Genomic DNA, 15,142 nt, shown 5'->3' with positions numbered 1-15,142 from the left:
AAACTCACAAAACACGTAGAAACAAAAACATACTTCACTTCAAATAATATGAAGATAAAAAATATTAACAAGACAAACAGCAAAGTAATTTAACTAAATCAAAAAAAAAAAACGAAAAAGCTTGTTTGCTGGTTCTCCTCTCTCCTGCCATGCTCTTCTTCTTCTTCTTCTTTGGTGTTTATTGGCGGTTGGCAACCTAACTTATTGGTGCATTACCGCCACCGACTGGAATGGAGTATGGATAATGATATTGTTTGTATTCGGCATTTAAATAAACAAACACAAAAAACAATCAAAATAAATAAACAAACTGAAAAATAAGCATAACAAATAAACAAACAAACAATCAAAACATTATATTCTTTTGAATAATTTACTTACTTTCAAAAATTTTATAATATCACCATTCAACTGGCTATCTGTTTTCCCTAACAAACCTGGCAATGTAAAGTCATGATGTTTTGCTATCTTAAGAGATTGAATAAGGTGATGTCTCTCATTATTATACTTCACACAATGAAGCAGTACATGCTCAACTGTTTCTTGTTTACAACAGTATGTGCATTCCCCAGTTGGATGCTTTCCAATCTTATATAGTGTACTATTAAGTCCTGTGTGACCTATTCTCATCCGAGTTATAATACTTCCTTCTCTTCGATTCCTGCTCTCCCTTCTCCCAGAACCAACCTGATTTTGTATATTATATAGGTGTCTGCCTAATTCAGTATCATCCCAATGTATCTGCCATACTGAATACGCGAATTTCCTAATGTATACTTTAGCTTCCATTTTGCTTAATGGAACTTGTAGATCTATCCGTTTTAATTTTAGAGTTTGTTTTGCCAGAATATCCACCTTCTCATTCCCTTCCACGCCAACATGGGCAGGAACCCAAACAAATTGTGTTTCTATACCTTTCACCTTCAAATTATATACCTTATGGAAAATGTTATTAATTATGTCCATTCTAAAAGATGACCTGCCAGATTTTATACTTTCCAGTGCAGAATAACTATCAGATGCAATGACTGTGTTATTTAGTTCTTTCTCCTCTAACCACTGCAAGGCCAATAATATCGCTAATAACTCTGTTGTATAAACTGACAAATGATTGGTAACTCTTTTCTTGATATAAAAATCATATGTTGGAATATATACAGCTGCCCCTGCATTTCCTGTATCCGGATCTTTTGATCCATCTGTAAATAAAACCACTGAATCTTGGAAATGCATCTCAAAATAATTCCTCACTATATGACACACTGGAACTTGTTTAGATGTATTATTTATTTCCTGCTTTATATTGAGGTCAATAGCAGGGGAGGGGAATAACCATGGAGGGATGGAGGATATTGATACTGTATTGCTGTACTGTAATTGACATAAACCTATATTCCTAGCCTTTGCATCACCTATCCACCCAAAACTTACATAGTTTGTTTCATTATGTTCCCAGCACTCTTTCAATACACTTTTGACAGGATGCGAAACATTTTGTCCCTGGATATTAACCCAATATGTCAACATCAGCTTCATTCGCCTGATGCCTAAAGGCATTTCTCCCATCTCCACCTGCATTGATGATACTGGGGATGTTTTAAATGATCCACTGCAGATTCTTAAGGCTTGAGCTTGCAATACATCTAATTGTTTGAGATTTGATTCTGCTGCTGACATATAAGCTATACATCCATAGTCAAAGACAGACCTCATGAGTGCCCAGTATATATTTTGTAGAGATGTTCTACTTGCTCCCCATTCCTGTCCTGACAAACACCGAAGAATATTGATAACCTTTTTACACTTGTCCTTAATATTATCCAAATGAACTTTCCATGTCAATTTTTCATCAAACCAAACCCCAAGAAACCTTACTGATTTGACTTGCTCCAGAGGATTCCCATACAATTTTAAAGATAGAGGTGTGACTTTATGCCGCCTTGAAAAACAAATGACCTTTGTTTTTGCTACAGATAATTTAAAACCCCATTTATTAGCCCACTTTTCAACTTCACCTATTGCCCCTTGCATTTTTTTATTAATATAAGTTATATTACGACCTCTAATCCACAACGCCCCATCATCTGCATATAAAGATTTCCCAATGTTTTGTTCAACTTGAGAGAAAATATCATTAATCATTATATTAAATAATAACGGACTACATACACTACCTTGTGGTGTGCCATTCTCCACTGTATACACACTGGAGTATTCTTCACCTACTTTTACTTGTATTTTCCTGTTTAATAAAAAATCTTGAACCCAATTATATGTTTTACCTTCAATTCCCAAAGACTTTAATTTTATTAATAATCCTTCTTTCCAGAGCATATCATATGCCTTTTCCACGTCAAAAAAAACAGCTATTACTACTTCTTTGTTAGTTTGTGCTTTTCTGATGTCTGACTCTAGACATAATACAGAGTCCATTGTATTCCGACCCCTTCGGAATCCACTCTGATAAGGAGATAATAGATCTTTACTCTCTAAGAAGTACATCATTCTTTCTGTGATTATTCTTTCCATTACTTTGCATAAATGAGAGGTTAAGGCAATAGGCCTATAGCTAGTAGGATCTGATGAGTTTTTCCCAGGTTTAAGAATGGGTACTATTGTTGCTTGTTTCCAAACAATAGGGAGTTGACCAGTATCCCAAATTAGGTTAAATAATTTTAAAACCATTTCCAATGTAGTATCTGTCATGTGTGCCAACATTTTGTAACATACTCCATCTTTCCCAGGAGTAGTCTGCCGAGCACTTATAATTGCTCTTCTTAACTCAAACATGTTTAGAGGAAGGTTAAGTAAACTATCTGACATCTCATCTTTCTCTAATACATTTGGGTAGTCCATTAATGTTCTACTCCTACTTTTCCTAGCTTCTTCTGAGAGATTATCTGAACTATGAACTTTCTTAAAAGATTGTGCTAGAAGTTCGGCTTTATCTATATTACTAACAGCCATTCTGTCTGCACCGACCAACACTGGTAACTCATAATTCCTTCTAATCCCCCCCATTTTCCTGATCATATTCCATATTTCTGACAGTTGCACTTCTCTTCCAATACTATCACAGTACTGCCTCCAAAAAATACGCTTTTGTATTTTTATTGTTTTCCTTACTAATGCCTGGGCACACTTATACTTGATCATGGCGTCCATAGAATGCTGTTTTTTAAGTTGCCTAAATGCTTTATTTCTTGCTTTCACAACTACCTTACAATCATCATTCCACCAGGGTACGTTCTTGATACGTCTAATTCCTGTAGTTTTGGGTATTACTTCCTCTGCTGACTGAATTATTTCACTTACTAGCTTTTTGTTAAATTCATTTACATCCATCTGGTTCTCCTCTAGTAGAGTCATACATCTATTTCCACATATTACTTGAAAAACTTCCCAATTTACCTTCTCCAATTTCCATCTAGGACTTCTATTTTCTTTTTCATAACATATCTTAGTACCAACTGTAGTCACTACAGGATAATGATCACTCCCTATTGTAGTATGCTTGATCACACTCCATGTACTTATCCCTGCTATTAGTGTAGATACAAACGTCAGGTCTAGTGCCGTTTCTGTATTTTGTAAGCTATTATATCGCGTTCCCTCTCCATTATTAATACACACTAACTCATTATCATCAATAAAATCTTCAATAAGTTGGCCATTCACATCAGTTTTATTACTTCCCCATAATGAATTATAAGAGTTAAAATCGCCACACCATACTACATTGTCATACAAAGGACCAACAACAGCTTCTAAAATATTTTGACTTAATTTTCCACATGGATTATAGTAATTTATGATATCTACACACCCTCTTTCAGTCCATATCTTACTTATAATTGATTCATTATCTTTATTTATTTCTACTACCTTATATTTCATTCCATTTTGTATAAATGTTGCTATTCCACCCCCTCTACCAGATTCTCTATCTCTTCTTATTCCATTATATCCTTTTATTAAAAAATCCAATTGTGGTATTAACAATGTTTCCTGAATACATATTATGTTAGGTTTCTCTTTTAAATTATCTATATATTTCTTAAACTCTTGACCATTCGCAATTAAACTTCTTGCATTCCACTGTAGTATTGTCAAAAACATTAAGATGATCCAGCACATGCCTGAGAAGATTGTGTCTCTACATTAAGGGTATCTCTAACGGTCTCCCATAGCAGCCCTTTCACATCTAGATACTTCTCTGCAGATTTAACAATTATTTTAATTCTTTCATTTCGGCTTTTTGTCTGAGCAGAACAGTTTATAATCTCCGCCATGAACATTACAAAATCATTCCTTTTCACTATCAGAGTTTCTTCTTTCAGCTTATCACATCCTTGACACATATTCATTTCTTTGCTCCTATTTCCTGGTTGTCTAACCATCGTCACAATTCCTGGAACCTTCCTTGCTGCTTCTGCATAGCTAATTCCCTGTACAGCTTTGACACGTTGTACTTCAGCTTGCCTCTTGCTAACCTCACATCCTCTGTAGGCAGAACTGTGTTCCCCACCACAATTACAACATTTCAGCTTTGTACCCTCTTGGCATTTTCCATACTCATGCTCACCACCACATTTACCACATCTTTGCTTGCCCTTGCATACTGCTGCCACATGTCCAAATCTCTGACATTTAAAGCATCTAAGTGGGGGTGGAATGTAGAGCCTCACATCATAACACATGAAACCAATATACACTCTCTCCGGGAGTTTTTCCTGATCAAAATTGATCATAACTGAAAGGCTATCTAGCATATTTCCGTTCCTGTTTATTTTTAGACGTCTAACTTCATTTACTTTTACATTTGTTATGTTTTTTTTCACCTCTTCAACTGATACGTTTACCGGAATCCCTGTAATGACTCCTTTTGCGAATTTTCTATAAGTCATAGAACACTCCACTTTCTTTTTGTTTATCATGTTTATTTTGATTGCTCTCCCCATTTGTCTTTCATCCTTACACACAACCAACAGAGCTCCATTTCTTAATACTTTAGCACTCTTTATTTCACCTATTTCCCTATTAAGTGATTTCGTTAACTGCATTGGATTCATACCTCCAAACGAATCCCCTTCGTCCACAAGTTTTGCAAAGATCACATACTCCTCCCTCCGCTCATCCTGTATATTCGATTCCCTATCCGAGTCACTTTCATCTGTTTTATCTTTCCTTTTCTTTTTCCGTTTATTATTCCTAGTCGTCTCCCATTTTTCAAACATCCCGCTACCTACTTCCATCTCTCCTCGTTCATTTCCTGATCCGTCACTTCCCTCCACACTCTCCTGTCCACTCACAATCCAGCTGTTGCCAACCGCCTTGGGAATCGACATCCGCCCTGAACTCAGTAGCTCGAACTCTCCTCAAAAAACCCTCCTGCCATGCTCCGCTTCAGTGTCTTTATTATAGTGGATCCAAAACGACTCCAACGAGGTGCAGGTGTGTAATGACACACAGGTGCGGACCTAATAATGAACTCAGACACAGAGAAAAACACACCGAGTCATGACGTCATTACAATTAGAAGAAAACACAAGACACAAACCGTAACACTCCCCCACTTAAAGATAGAACCAGTCCTCTTTTTTAGACAGGTTCTGGATGGAGCTAACAGTAAAAGCAACCAAGAACATAGTTACAATAATACAAACTTACGCACATACATAAAAAATTATACATTTACCCTAGCCCAGAGAAAGGGCATTTGCCATGATCCCAGTTCCCTTCTTGTGGTGGATCTCCAGATTATAACATTGAGCCATCAGCGCCCAATGCATCAAACATTGGTTATGATTGTACATTTTGTTTAAAAAAACCAACGGAGTATGATCCGTATAGACGATGACAGGAGTAGAGCTGTATCCAACGTATACCTCGAAATGCTGCAAAGCAAGCAACATAGCTAGAGTCTCTTTCTCGATAGTAGAGTAGTTCAACTGGTGACGGTTGAATTTAGCTGAAAAATAAGATACTGGATGGGAGATTCCATCAACACCTCCCTGAAGGAGCACGGCTCCAACTCCGGTCGCACTGGCGTCTACCTCAAGCTTGAACGGACAAGCTAGGTCAGGAGCAGACAACACCGGAGCACTGCAAAGGAGAGACTTTGCACACTCAAAGGCACTTTGACATTCATTAGTCCAATTAAAAACAATTTTAGAGCTGCACATCTTTGTTAAGGGATCGACTACAGTAGAAAAATTTCTACAAAAACACCTGTAATAGCCAGCCATCCCTAAAAATCGTCGCAACTCTCTCCTCGTAGTGGGCACAGGATATGCAAGAATAGCGGTCACTTTTGCATCGACTGGACGTACTTGACCGTTTCCAACCTGTTTCCCCAAGTATGTAACGGAGGCTTTTGCAAAATCGCATTTAGTCAAATTTAAAGTTAAAGAGGCAGCTGTTAATCGGCCAAAAACATTGTGCAAGGTAGAGATGTGCTCAGTCCACGTAGAAGAATAAATAACGACATCATCCAGATAAATATTACAGTTTGGAACATGAATGTGAGGCAAGATGTAAAGCGCTTTGGATGGCCATAGGGTCTGTTAAAAGCGCTATATAAATGCAGTCCATTTACCATTTACCATTGCGAACACACTTGAAAGAGTTGTGTTCAAAAAGGGCCACTCAACTGAGACAGAATTATTGTCAGTTACTGAAGCCCTGCGGCTGGCTAAAGCTGCATCCAAATCATCAGTCCTCATCCTCCTTGATCTGTCCACCCTCTCATGACTGGGCATCACAGGGACTCCACTCCACTGGTTTGAGTCCTATCTCACAGGTAGGTCTTTTAAGGTTTCCTTGAGAGGAGAGGTATCCAAAACACATCAACTGACCACGGGGGTTCCTCAGGGCTCAGTGCTTGGACCTCTCCTCTTCTCCATTTACACTACATCATTGGGACCCATCATTCAGGCAAATGGCCTCTCATATCATTGCTATGCTGATGACACACAGCTCTACCTCTCATTTCAACCAGATGATCCCACAGTAGCTGCAAGAATCTCAAGCTGTCTGGCGGACATCTCGGAATGGATGAAAAAACATCACCTGCAGCTCAATCTAGCAAAGACTGAGCTGCTTGTTTTCCCTGCTAATCCCGCCATACAACACGAGGTTATGCCATCCAGCTAGGTTAATCTTTGATTACTCCTTCAGCGTCGGTCAGAAATCTTGGAGTAATCTTTGATGACCAGCTGTCCTTCAAAGACCACATCTCAAAGACAGCTCGGTCATGCAGGTTTGCGTTGCACAACATCAGGAAAATCAGACTGTTCCTTACGGAGCATGCAACACAGCTTCTTGTCCAAGCCCTGGTCGTTTCTAGACTTGACTATTGCAATGCACTTCTGGCTGGACTTCCATCTTGTGCAATCAAACCGCTGCAAATGATACAGAACGCTGCGGCATGTCTTGTATTCAATGAGCCCAAAATGGCTCATGTCACACCTCTATTCATCTCTCTGCATTGGCTACCACTCGCTGACCGGATCAAATTCAAAGCCCTGACTCTTGCTTATGGATCTTCCACAAGCTCAGCACCCGCATACTTCGACTCACTCCTACGAGTCTACACCCCCACCAGGATTGTGGTACCATCACAGAGAGGCATGAAATCCCTCTCTAGAACATTTTCTTTCATTGTTCCTGGTGTGCGGAACAATCTTCCGTCCTCCATACGCACGACAGAATAACTCGCTTCATTCAAAAGACAGGTAAAAACTCATCTCTTCCATGAGCACTTAATCTTACATTAAAAAATAATAATAATAAAAAAATACTATATCCTCCTCTATTTCTCCTTTATTCTTCCCTTTTCTGTTTTTTGCTTCTCTGAGCAGTATACAAATCTTGGTATTTGGGGCACTTTTTGTGTTTCTTTGCTTCTTCTTGACGGATTGCTTCCTGTTCTCCTGAGTTGTAAGTCGCTTTGGATAAAAGCGTCTGCTAAATGCATAAATGTAAATGTAAAATGTAAATTCAGATGTAATTGATTTAAGTCAATGTGAGATTTCCTGTTGTAACTGTAGGGGCATTAATAAATACATTTGCATGTAAACTGAATGGTGTTGTTTACTTTGAGTGACTTTTTGATACAAAATCATATCAATTGCAGCCATACAAGGTCTCTGATTAAAAGGAATAAAATAAAGAGTCAATTAACTCGCATAGAATCCTGCTGTACATAAATCAAGATTGATCTATTTTTCAATGTTGAAAGAACATTATTTCATGGTGCAAACCTGATGAAAAACCAATGTTACATTTCAATATTGATTGATGAATTAACATTGATTCTGTCATGAATAGCGCTTCCCGGTTCATCCTCCGGACCGTCGGAGGGAGCCATCACCGGAATACTGAGGCACGATCATTCAGACTCCAATTCTCATGGGCGCTCATTCCTAGGACTGATTACACTCACACCTGCACTGCATCACACACCCTATTTAAGACACACACATGCATCACACATTTGTGAAGTCTTGATTTGCTACAGTTGTCATTTCCAAGTGGGTTTCTGTGGACTGATACCTTGTTATTACTTGGACTGTTCGTTATCTGTGATCCTCTGCTGCCTGCCCTGAAACTCGCCTGTACCCTGGACTGTGATTGTTTGCCACCTGTCTTGATCCTTGCCTGTGACTCGTCTCTGATCCTTGCTGCCTGCCTCGACCATTACCTGTCCCTGTTTATGGTATTGCTTTATCCCTGTCTGTTACTCTGCTGTCTCAAATAAAAGCTGCAAATGGAGAATTAAAATATCAAATTCTGACTGGATGAGAGGAGCTGGGGGTGGAGGAGGGTAAATGAGCTCTGGAGAAACATGATAGCTGCTGATAGTACAGAGGAGCTATATATGTGTGCTGTGATAGACGTCGGATTCCTATAGGTAGATGTGATAAGCTGACAGTCAGCTGATGCAAGCTTGACTGATGTGACCTGCCAGAACTGACATTATACGCTTGATTTATATCACCTTCCATTAAGTCCATTTTGGGCAAGACTGGTTGTCTTAGCAAAAAATGCTGAATAATGAATGGTTTGCTAAAAAACAAAAAAACAAACCACAAAGCCATGGCAGTCCAGACTAAGTTAGCAAACCCATATCTGCTAAAGTTGAGCCTAAGGGCTCAAGAGGAGCAAGAATCTTCCATTTGGTTGGATGAAATGAAGAAAGTTGCCTCTGTAATCATGAAAGAGTAGCAAGGCATCACTTGAGGCTGTCGCAATCAAGGCTCCAACAGGATGACCGGGATTACGACCGGGCTGGTTGAGCCTTCTCCCTTGTTTTGGGCCATATGCTCTCTGAATGCTCCAAAGAGGCCTGCTGCTTAGCTAAGGAGTTTTCAAGCACACTTGTGCTGCGTTCCACTCCACTTTAAGACACGCACTTGCAAACTTCCCTAAGCACTTCCCCTTGGGGGAATCCCCGCCGCCATTTTGAAGTGTGTTCCACTTCGGGAAGTGGACAAGGGAAGTTTATATGGACAGACCGTTGCTCCCTCGATTTCGACCGAGTGACCAAGTCTACTTCATATGTACACTTCAGGCAGCTTCATATACCAAAATGCAACGCGATTGTGACGTTACCACATATCGCGTTTAATTTACCCCACCACAAACAACTCTATGATATTTTTAAAAACATTTAAAATAACCCAAACACATCCATATACTTATAGAATGCTGCATTAAACAATTTCGTAAAGGAAAAAAATAATAAGTCAACTCCAAAGTGGATTCCAAGTGATCAAGCGCTTAGGGCGTTCCAGTTCAGTCCATTGCAAAGTTTCGATCAGTAGTGGGCACTCATGCAACGTAAGCAATGACGCACATCCAAGTGAACAAGACGGAGGGAAGTTTGCGAGTGAAGGGCATGATAAAAACAAACTGGAACGCAGCATTGGCCAACATAGAAGCTTCAAACCAAGGAAGACTCCACCTAGGAATTCCTCAGATTAGTCCTAGTTAAGTCCCAGAGATCTGATGTCTCAGCTGGAGGCATTTAAAAGGAGAAAAGCTTAACAGAATAAAAAGAGAGATGGTACAAGTGGCCAGGAGCACCCACCTTTTTTTGAGTTCCTTGTGTACTGGCATCGGCTGCCCCAGCTCCCCATTAGCAAGGGTCACAGCATGGGCAGCCCTGAAGACAAGCCCCTGATTTTTTATTATTACTCAGGGGTACCGGTTGCAATTTATCAGCGTACCTCCTCTGATGAGTTCCTCGCGGCCAACAGTTGTAGACCCACAACACAGAGAGATTCTGTGGCCAAAGACAATTGGACTGGCCATCAGATAGTGGTCTCAGGGCTAGCTTTATGCATTTCCCCCAGGAGGTATCTACTATCCCAGGCACAGGACAAGTTGTTTCACCCCTTCCCTCAGGGTCTCAAGCTCTGGGCTTGGCCCCTTGAGAGGGCGGGATTAGTTGCTATGGGACTATCAGACAGAGTGATTAAGAACCTGAAATGAGCGTGTCCTCCCTCAACAAGGGCAGCATATTAATTTAAGTGGGGTATGTTTCATTCTTAATGTGAAGGGCACAAGGTAAATCCTTTCCCATCTACAGCCAGTGATATCCTCCAGTTTCTGCAGGAACAATTGGATGCAGGCAAATCCACTTCAACTCTCAGACATATGGTGGGTGCAATTGAGGCTGTTTGAGCAGGGGATTACAAGTTATCAGAGCACTGTGCTAGCCTGATTTCTCAGTTCTTCAAAGGTGCTTAAAGATGTAAAACATGCAGTACTAGTCATATTGTACCTCCGTGGGACTTGGATTTAGTATTAAGAGCATTCCAGCAACCCCCATTTGAGCCCCTTGAATCAGCAGACCTGAAATGGCTGTCCCCAATGACTGCCTTCCTCCTGGCAATAACCTCTGCCAAAAGAATCAGGGAACTTCAGCTGCTGCAGGTTTATGCCGGAGAGTACAGGAGTTATATTGCAGCCAAACCCACCTTTTCTGCCAAAAGTGCTGTCTGATCTACACCTAAATCAGACAGTCAAACTTCACCAAGCCTACTCTTTCTTGCTTTCTTACACTCTTGGAAGTGAGGAAATGGAAAGAAGACAGTCACTAATTTGCCCAGTGAGAACACTGACCATCTGTTTACAGTGAACAAAGGCATTTAGGCAAAAATATCAGATGTTTAAATGATTTAAACCAGAGTGCCATTGGTAGTGTTTGGCACCTGACTCAAGATTGTAAATATGGAAATATTGTATATATTTTGTTTGTCATTGCACCGCCTCTTCACGTGGTGTCTGACAGGGTTTTCCCATACATATGGAATATGTAAAATAGTGGAGAGATAGTCTCGATACGATAGAAAATGTTCGGTTACAATGTAACCCTTGTTCTCTGAGTGAAGAGGTCTCTCCACCTTGAGGACACTCTGGGACATGTTTCGAAAAAAGGGTAGCAATGAATGTATGTCACTATGAGTGTTTTATAGGGCACTAATTAGGGCGCGATGGAACAGACGGATTGTCTTAAAGAGTATCCACGTCCCAAAAATGGGTAATCAAATTCCCATATGAAATATATATAAAAGAGAAAAATGGTCTCTTCACTCAGAGAACAAAGGTTACATCTTAGAGGTTACAAATCCGTGGTTTAATTTAAGTCCTCTGAAGAGACCCAATTGCTCTTGTGCTGCGTTCCACTCCACCCTTAGATACGCACTTGCAAACTTCCCTATGCACTTCCCCTTGGGGGAATCCCCACCTCCATTTTGAAGTGTGTTCAACTTGGTGAAGTGGACAAGGGAAGTTTATATGGACAGACCCTTACTCCCTCGATTTAGACCGAGGCTCATGTAAGCTTGGTAACAGGCCTTAACACAGTGAGTACTACCCTCTTGCTAGCATTTTCAACTAAGGGCGTTTTCACACCTGAAAGACTGCCCCAATGTCTGAACCGAAGTGCATGTTTGATTTGATACATTCTGTAAGTTTGTTGGTTTCACATCGCAATCATGCGAGCCGCTAGGTTAGCGCACTAAAACATTTTACATGGATACTTGTGTCCTGTCGTCATACATCTATTTGGGCTGCCTCTTGACATTGATTGGCTTAACTGACATGCATCTGATGTCAGCGTGTTGTCAATTCAGCGGGTAACTTTGACAAGAATGAATGAACAGAAACATATTGTTACCACTAAAAAACTTTGCACATTGCTTCCCCATTACATTTCTTATCATTTAAATTAGAAGTTTCTCATGTTGTGAGGCAAGTATCCTGCTGAATTTCGGTTTATTCATGAGACATACTAAGAGCAATGTAAACATGAAACATTGACATAAATGGTCTGAAAGTCCAAGGGATATTACGTTTGTTCTTGAACGAATCTTCTAGGTGAACGAATCATTCTCATTCATGTGGTTTATTGACTCATTTTTTTTCACATGGTCTATTGACTCATTGTTCATGGAAATTCCTCCCTCCACAACAGTGTGGAGCTATTGGCAATGTGTGCATGCGCAGCTCCGAGGACTGTTGAATTCTGTCAAAGAATGACAAACCTTGAAACAATAGCGCTCAAGTATGAGATGTGACAGAGCATGTGATTTGTTGAATCAGTGAACGAATACGCCCTTTACTGACCGAGATGCTTTGAGTCTGACTCTGAACAGGAGATCTTGTTAGCGAACAAATTGAACAAACAGGAGCTTGTTGTTTGTGAAATGAGTGAAGTAAATGACGTGAACAAGTTGTTGAACGATAGCGAACAAGTGGAGCTTGGCTCGTGTAGGTGGCATATTGCAGCAAAGAGCGATATATACACTTTACCATTGTAATGAAAACAGTGTAACAACACAAGCTGACGGTTAAATGATTACCTCACAGAATTGAAGTGTTTGTATTATTTTATTTTCATGTTTGAACAGTTTCTTCTTTTAAATTTAACGACTTCATTATGTTTGAGTCATGTCATGCTCTTCTCGAAAGTCAGAAATCTTGGCAAACTTGGCAAACTGTAAAATGTATTTTGGAGAACCCGTTTTTTAAATATAACATCAATACCTTACAGTAAGCTATATTAAATACTGTATAGTGACTATTTTAAGCCATCTTATATTCTGGGGAGAGAAAACATATATCATGATTCTGCAAACCTCAAAGGCTGTAAATTCATTAAATAAATGTGAACTTCACGTTTCAGATTCTGAGCATTATACAGCCTGCACACAACAATGCTTAAGAATGTTTAAGTTCAGAGCAGTGTGCAGTCAATGAATAGCGTACATTAATGCCAAGCAAATTCTTATGAACAATGACAGTGTTTCATTTTTTTGCCGTGATTGTTATAATTTGTTGCACACAGTTGTAAGACACCATATAGTCCCTGGGTCCCAATTCGTATACCATCCATACTAAATAGTATTCAAAAAAAAAAAAAGAAAAAAGAATTAGTATGTCCCAAAAAGTAGTATACTGAAAAAGTATTCCAAAGATACCCGATGGGTTACTATTTCTGGTTAGAATTCGAAGTGCATCGACGCACACTCTTAACGGCTGATATTGCCCACCACAACCCATTGCGAATTAGACAAGGATTCGATTAGAACTACAAATGTGGATAAGTGTTAAACTATAAACATGACTGATGTGCGAGTCCAACGGTTAAGTAGAGAGGTTTAGATAAAGTTTGAGTGATCAATTATCAGTATTTAACCTGACAAAAAGATATTTATCCAGTGCTATCCACATTATGTTTCACCTGCAGCAGCATTGTGAACTTTCGTAATGGCATGTTTGGCCATTAGCTTTTAAATGCATCATTTATATTTAAACTGCAAACTCATGAGAGGAGTCTATATGCATTAAAGACCCACACATTGCAAATCAATGTGCGGCTACACTCTATCCGATACGGTAGGAAATTAAACTGAATGTGTATGATTTTAACTGTGAAAAATCTGACGACGATTGACAGGGCAGTCAAACGGTGATGAGGGGATACATGTAACTAAGCGACAGCGTCTGTAAAAAAATTATGAAGTAGTATGTCCCAAAGCTTGCATACTTTCCTGCTACACACTCGAAAGTATGTACTTTTTCTTGACAAAAAGAGTACAGACTTTTAGGTCGTCGTATATGTAGGCGAATTGGGATGCAGGCAGTATCTCCCTCATACGAATTTGAAGGATCATCCCGCAATAATCAAGCAGACATTTCAAAATAAGAGTCCCAGTTGGATATGCAATTTGTTTCTCCATTCGTTCATTTATCCTTTTCTCCTCTGTTGCAGAAGTGTCGGTCCTTCCGTTCTGGCAGCAGCTGAATTTCTCTGGTTAATTTTCTCCCCTGCCGCAGCAGCTCAGCCTCTGGCCAATTTTTCCACTGCCACAGCAGTGCTGTTTTCTCTGCTCCCTCAGGAGCTCAGCCTCTCTGGCTAATTTCTCTACTGAGCAGCAGTGCTGTTCCCTGCCAGAACCTTACGATCCTTACGTGACCACTTGGAAATGTTCAAAGTATTCCACTTTCTTTTACGCTGTGCAAATGTTCCCTCCTTTTAATCACCTCACTTGTTTCCTACCTTAATACAGTTAAGGACCTCCAAGTTGGTTCTATCAAAGGCTATTGGAAATATTTTTTTTTTTAATAAATAAATATTGATTGAAAGGCTACTTGAGCGGTGTCCAATTTTCCCACAACTGATTTACGGCGCTCCCTCCCCAGCGAATTCACAAACCTCCCTCCTGATCAAAAGGTTTCAGCGATCACAGCCCATCCACTCTGACAGCAGATAACCCATAACACTACATATACTCACAAAATGCATGCAACATGCATTAAGTCCACCCCACCACATCAGACCTATAAGTAATTGATGATGAAAACATATCATACTTAATCAAACAAAGCAAGACAGACCAAGCTAATAAAGGCTATTTTGATCTACATTTTCAACATCTCCCCAATTCAACCATTCCAAACTGTTATTGCATACCTCCAAATAAGGAGATTTCATGCAAAATCTCTTTCTGAACCTATTTTAATAGACTAAATTAAATTAAAAAAATCTGCTCTCCAGCAATCAGGCACCTCAGCACAAAACTTTTCAAGCCACTCCTTCCACATAGGGACAGCAACAACAGCAGCAGCA

The 15,142-nt window shown here is 39.7% G+C and overlaps 1 protein-coding gene across 1 annotated transcript; it reads right to left on the bottom strand.

The window, feature by feature from the left end:
- Positions 1 to 2,717: 2,717 nt before the first annotated feature.
- LOC137047953 (uncharacterized) lies at positions 2,718 to 9,506 on the bottom strand. Its single transcript, XM_067425892.1, has 2 exons — positions 9,382 to 9,506; positions 2,718 to 5,353 (listed from the first exon to the last, which is right to left on the bottom strand). Exon 2 carries the CDS (start codon positions 5,346 to 5,348, stop codon positions 4,119 to 4,121), a length of 1,230 nt encoding a protein of 409 aa, XP_067281993.1. The 5' UTR covers positions 5,349 to 5,353; positions 9,382 to 9,506; the 3' UTR covers positions 2,718 to 4,118.
- Positions 9,507 to 15,142: the final 5,636 nt, after the last annotated feature.

This window comes from Pseudorasbora parva, chromosome 19 (genome assembly GCF_024679245.1).
Source record: "Pseudorasbora parva isolate DD20220531a chromosome 19, ASM2467924v1, whole genome shotgun sequence".
NCBI lineage: Eukaryota > Metazoa > Chordata > Actinopteri > Cypriniformes > Gobionidae > Pseudorasbora > Pseudorasbora parva.
This window is presented reverse-complemented; position numbering and strand designations above follow the sequence as displayed.